Here is a 6,210-nt window from a genome sequence, read left to right on the forward strand (position 1 = left end):
AACAAGTGAAAGAGTTGCCAATGAGGGAAGATTTTTTTTTTTTAAGCTGTGAATAAGGAGATAGAAGTGTACACAAAGGCTTGAAGAGTGTAAACAGTACAGAGGGAAAGGAATTCTTTCAGATTATCTAGGGGGGTATAACTTGGATATAATGGGAGAAAATTAAACAAAGAAAAACCAAGTTAGAGCATTAAAGAAATTTGTAACTGTGAGGTCACTTAGCCCAATTCTTAGTCTCCGGGGAACAGAAACACAGTTAGTTGGATCATTCAAAGCATTTAGAAAATGCATATAATTTTGTCTCTGCAGCTTTGCATTTGCAAATTATGAGCATGCCGTTTGGGACATCTTCAGAAATGCGTATGCGGAATTACAGATGTAGATGAGGCCAAAGTGGCATGGTTGTTTAACTCAGTGAGTCTATACCAGTAAAGGAGCTAGTTTATCCATCTCAAAACCAAACTGTAATTCTGGCCCATAAAACTTAACGAAAATATTCAATAGAAAAGAATGCTGAACTGATAGAGGAAAGGGCAAAATGACCTTACAAATTTTTGTGGTTCTACACAGTAAGCAGTGTTTGGCTTGCCACCGAGAATTTATTCCGTTGCAGAGGGTTACGCTTTGAAGCTCTAAAAGGAACTGTAAAGGAAGTAAAAGTAAATTTTAATTAACTGATTACACTGTAACAAATTCTTAAAATAGAAATGTATATGAATTTTTAAAGAATTTTTGGTTGGAACCAGCTATTGAATATTCTTATGCAGGCAATTATTTTGCTGTATTAGTTTTTCTTATAGGCAAATAAAGATTTTATTTTTCTGTCTTAGCAAGTCTGTATTTTATTTCAAACAAAAAATTGTAGTAAATCTGCATTTTAATCCTATGTAAAGAAAGGACAGTAAGCACAAATTGCCACACTGTACAGTGTGTTCAGCTACACAGTAGGCATTGCAGATTGTACAGACATGGGGCTGTAAACAGCTTTCATGCAACATCATCTATCATGCTATGGTCGGTTACCTCACCATCATGTTATTTTATGCTTCCTGAGCCCTAAAACACCAAAGGTTGCCCACTGCGAGGGAGTTGCGTTGATGCCTGATAGCATGAAGTAATGAATGCTCAGCCAAGTGTATATTGTTTCTGCTTGTGCACCACTGTAATTTGTTTATCTGTCTAAAGATTATGCAGTTGAAAATCCACAATTTTATGCTGCCTTTGTAAATTATCAAGTCGCTTTTGATGAATGTATCCCCACTTCCGATGCTAGTGGCATTATGATCTTGAAATATTGGAAAGTGCTCATGCATACGATGCAGAAGGTTATGTTTTTATATTTTTGGCAGACAACCGTGCTATAAAGTAAATCTGACCTTAAGCTTCCTTACTGCATTAAAGATAATTCAGTTTTAACTTTATAGTCCTAAATGCTACTGTTTATATAAAGTTATTGCCCAGTCAAACTTGACTGATTGCACATGAGAAAGTCTTGACTGTTTCATACAATATAAATTAGTATTGCCAACTAGTTTAAAGCACATCTATGATCGTGTTAGAAACTTGAGAGTGTGCAGATTGCAGATGTAATTAGCTTGCAGGAATTCTTTAGCATAATAAGAAATTGTCTCGTATGGCAGTGTATTTGTATTTATTCCTGAAGTACTGTGCTAGAGAATCAAAACAGATTCTCAAAATCAGGTTTATTGCAAATGGCAGAAAGATGAGTACATTTTACTATTCATTAAGCTCCAAATGTTAAGAAGTCAGTGTATAAGGATAAAGTTCAACATGGAACAAAATGAAAGCAATTCATAATGGAGACTGGAGGAACATCATCTTTCATTTACTGATTTTCTTTAAATCACTTGGTGCGTTTTTTCAGATGAAGAAATGTATCTCATAGAAATGGTTAAAGATTATACTCATAAACTGTAAATAATTCATTCATCTCTCTGAACACTTAAAATGTGATGAAATCAGATGTATATAAATAAATATATATTTGAATGTGATGAGATCAGATGCTCTTATAAGGCAACGTGGATTGCAATTAAATTGAAGAACAACATATATTGCACTTAATTCAATAAAAATTGTGTGTTGTTCTCAAAAAAGGACTGGCCAAATGTGCTAGCTGCATTTCACTGGCAAAAGGCTGGAATGCAATCATAACCAAATCATTCATTTCATCTGTCCAAGTGTTACTCACTAAAATTTCTTGAGATCTCAGAAGCAAGGAGTGGATGCAGTGATTTCATGAGTTATTTTACGTGGGCAAATTGCACAAACTACTGCAAGCAGTTCTGGACATAAAAATTCACTCTCCATGGTCTTTCTCTGGAGAAGCCAAGGAAAGACGTGTTAATATCAGTTCATTCAGAGACTGGTTTGAACTATTTGCATAAATTATTTCCATATTTCTTTCTGTTTCTGTAATCTGGAGAATACTTGAACTGACTCGTGTTTTCTTGTGTGTTTTGTTTTTTTTTAACTAGTCAGAAAATGACGAGAAGATAGTAATATATGACCACATTGGGCCGAATGTCTGCATGGGGGATCACAAGGTAACTAAATTAAACCTTTTAGTATTGCATCTTCTAAGTCTTTTTTATTAGGAAGGAGAATGTATGCACTAGTTCCTGTTAATTTTATGTTTAAGTCAACTGTATCTCTGTCCTATTTTTAATGTAAAGCCTTGAAAATGTTTTAAAGTTGAATTCAACTGAAATCAGCCAGTATATTAGAATAGGTACTTGTAGGAAGTCAAGGAACAAACTGGATGAAAGCATGATACAATACAAAATGAAGAGAAGCAACTGTCTGTGCACTTACAACTACTCTTGTAACACAAAAGTATCTTCATTGGGTTGTCAAAATTGCTTCCAAAACACAGCTTCAATTAAGTTGATGCCTAGCTGCTAATTAGTAAAATAATATATTGGCAGTTCCATATTTAAGCAACAAGTGAGAAAAAGGATATGGAACTACTAAATACCAGTTGTTAAAGTGAAGAAAGAGAGATGTATTTTACAAACAATCTTCTCTGCTGAAGATACCAGACGGAAAGCAAAGTTAGAAATACAGTGAAACTGAGTGTGTGCTTTCTTTGAAAAAAGCTGATCAAGGAGTAGGAGGTAACCTCTGAAAGCCTATATAAAAACTACATAAAATCTGTAGGAAAAAACTCAACTAGAAACTTGCAAAAACTTGTAAACTGTACAACAATGGTAATGTATCAGTCCTAGAGACAGTGCTATGGGTGATGGATAATGGGTAATTACATGTGTGTATGCATGTATACACGTAAATCCAAATTCACAAATGTGTACCTATATTTACTTTCATGGGCAGAGTTCTTGTGAGACTGAGTATTGTTTTTCTAAGGAAGAATGCACTTAAGATATTTGGTCCAGAATCATCCAAGCCAGATTTTAAACTGCGGAAGTTTACCGACTTCTCCAGTGAAATGAAAAGTTCAGTGTGTCAGCAGATGGAGGACAGCCAGTTCAGAAACAGTAATTTTTGTTTCCTTTGTCACCAGTGTACTCAACGTGAATTTTTTTAGCGTGGCACTTTCAGCAGAGCTAATTCTGTGATAAAAGGGAGTTGTGTATGGGACCCAGTCCTCTTCCCACAGAAATCAGTGGCAAATTTTCCCTTGGATTTCAATGGGAGCAGAGATCTGTAAGGAGATGATGTAGTTCTCTTGCCTATTTTGTAGTTAGAGCAATCCAAAAAATTACTGCGTCGTTTTGTTTCCAGTCATAGAGGAATTTTAGTTGTGTTTACTACTGACTGTAAAAAAAAAAAAAAGTTTATATTTCAAATGTGTAACTTTTATTTTTCCCTAACTTGCTGCAGCCTGTGTTCCTGTCCTTTCGAATAGCTGCTGGGGCAGGTAAACCTATTGCAAATGTGCACAAGTGTTGTGTCGTGCAGTGATGTGGTGGTAAATATCATTTTTTTTCCTTTACGTTTATATTTTCTACATCATTTCCCCTGTGTTTATTTTTCTTTTTAAAAAAATGCCAATTCTGCAACAGGAAAAAGATGCCTACGACATGAGAAGATTTTCCGTGAAACCACACTGTAGCAAGGAGGGGAAGGAATACACGGTATACTGAAATACATAATCGTAACAACTGCATTGATAAATCCAGTCCCGAGTGCCACATTTTTAGACTGCTGATCGTACACTATGCTTCAGCATCTGGACTCTGTTCGAGAAAAGCCTCACATACCTCACTGTCTTGTATGTTCATGTGACATCAAGTAGAAACGTGGAATTATTTTTTATATATATGTCACAATTCTGTTGCCAAAACTCTAAATAGACAGCAGAGATGTTATGTATTTTAGATTTCACAACTTTCAACTTTTAATAAGTGTTTGTCAATGTGGAAAAGCTATTTCAGCGTATTATAAACTTTTAAAGGTGTCATGCCTAACATTATATATCTTTACCACTTCGGGGTTTTGTACATTGGATTGTACAGATAGAGATATTGATGGTTTTAAATGGTGTTTTCTTTGTTGACCAAGGCTTATGGTTTGTGTTTTAGTTTTAGTATTTTGTTTTTCATTTTTATAATTTTTTTCTCATGTTATTTACTATACTGCCATGTTACATGGTTTTTGAATCACACAGCAGCTGCTTTCTATACATATATATGTGTGTGTATATATATGTATGTATGTGTATATATACACAGATATATAAATAATTTATAAACCTGACCAAAACTTACGCTAAATATACTTTCCAATATGAATGCTTGAGAGTGCCATATCAGCGGTTAGTGTTGGAGTCTTAGCAGGTTTAGTTAAGTGTACATCAACAACCAACATTTATATAATAATTAATATATAGCAGTGCCATCCTGGATACAGATATATAAGCATACTATATAGCACATATATTAGCAGTTTCACTTTGTTACTCCTGTAGTCCCTTCTTTCTATGTAGTATTAAGGATTGAATGCGAAGTTCCTAGCTAGGTTTGGGTGTAACTTTCCAGAATTTTGTAAACTGTTTTTGTCCGTCTTTTGTTACTGTTTTATGGTGCCAAGTATTCTATATTGAAACAATAACAACATGGGAGAAGAAAATAATAGTCTGCTTCAGGCAGCAACTGTATTGGACACAAACTGTATTTATACAGTGTTAAAGAGAAAAAAAAAAAAAAGACTGTAAATTTTCCTGGCTGGTAGCTCAGTGCAGCCTACAATATAATCTTGTTACAAACATTTTTCTCCCACCACTAAATACGACATTAAAAGGTGATTAGGGAGTCTGTTGATGAAACACAAATGTATGTTTTATTGATTTAATTTAGAACACTACAGAGTTCATGGACTGCGTGATGGCATTAGATTGATGCTTGATTTTGGTATAAATCACTACCATTGAAAATGATTTGATGTCCGCTTGCAGAGTGTTTTCTCAACAGTACAATCTGGGTTTATGTTAAGTACTGTTGCCCAAAGGGTGTCTGCAGCTCTGTATTGTTATTGTGCCATGTTGCATTATAACCACACAGTAATTCTATTTAAGCGAACTCAACTCATGATAACTTTGAAGGCCTTTAGAGATGAGTACTCTGGTTCTCAAGCAATAAAACTAATCATCGTGAACGTGGCTGTGTCTGTCCCTTTAATTTGGGCGTTGGGGATTACAGGGAAATTATTAAATTGTCACATTATTTCGTATTAATGAGTTACCTTTTAATCTCCGGCCAATTAACAGGGTTATTTTTCACGTGAAAAGCTGTATAGTAGAATGTAGTCCTAGTGTTAATGAAAGCACAATACAAACCGAGGAAAAGGCATTTAGGAGTTTGTATTAGAGCACTAACGTACAGAGAGTAATACAACTTTATGAGCTATTCACGAGATGCCAGTCCCCAGCAGTTCAATAAATATGCCACCATAAACTCCTTCGTGATTATCTCTGGTTTTAGAAGGGGGGGAGGGAAAAAAACCAACAAACTAACACCAAAACCAACCTGCTGCCTTTTCAAACTCAGACTGAAGCCTCCTTTACAGATAAACTCACCAGCGCTATAAACTGCAAGACCGTAAATAGCCCTAACCCACCCAGAGGCGTTAGTTACACAGGTGACCTGCCACGGTAACTTCTTGAAAGAGTCTCAAATTTAACCCTCAGAAATTCATAAAACGCAACTTTAGCTTTTCAACAAAAGCCGG

General features: G+C 35.2%; 1 protein-coding gene across 1 annotated transcript in view; it reads left to right on the forward strand.

Moving 5' to 3' along the window:
• Positions 1-4,774, forward strand: part of INPP5A (inositol polyphosphate-5-phosphatase, 40kDa) — a 94,269-nt gene extending 89,495 nt beyond the window's left edge. The window contains exons 7-9 of the mRNA XM_009703050.1: positions 2,499-2,567; positions 3,865-3,952; positions 4,047-4,774. Coding sequence (XP_009701352.1) covers positions 2,499-2,567; positions 3,865-3,945 — 150 coding nt within the window. The 3' untranslated portion in view covers positions 3,946-3,952; positions 4,047-4,774. The remainder of the gene's footprint in view (positions 1-2,498; positions 2,568-3,864; positions 3,953-4,046) is intronic.
• Positions 4,775-6,210: the final 1,436 nt, after the last annotated feature.

The sequence above is a fragment of the Cariama cristata genome, unplaced genomic scaffold, assembly GCF_000690535.1.
Source record: "Cariama cristata isolate BGI_N322 unplaced genomic scaffold, ASM69053v1 scaffold16686, whole genome shotgun sequence".
Lineage (NCBI taxonomy): Eukaryota > Metazoa > Chordata > Aves > Cariamiformes > Cariamidae > Cariama > Cariama cristata.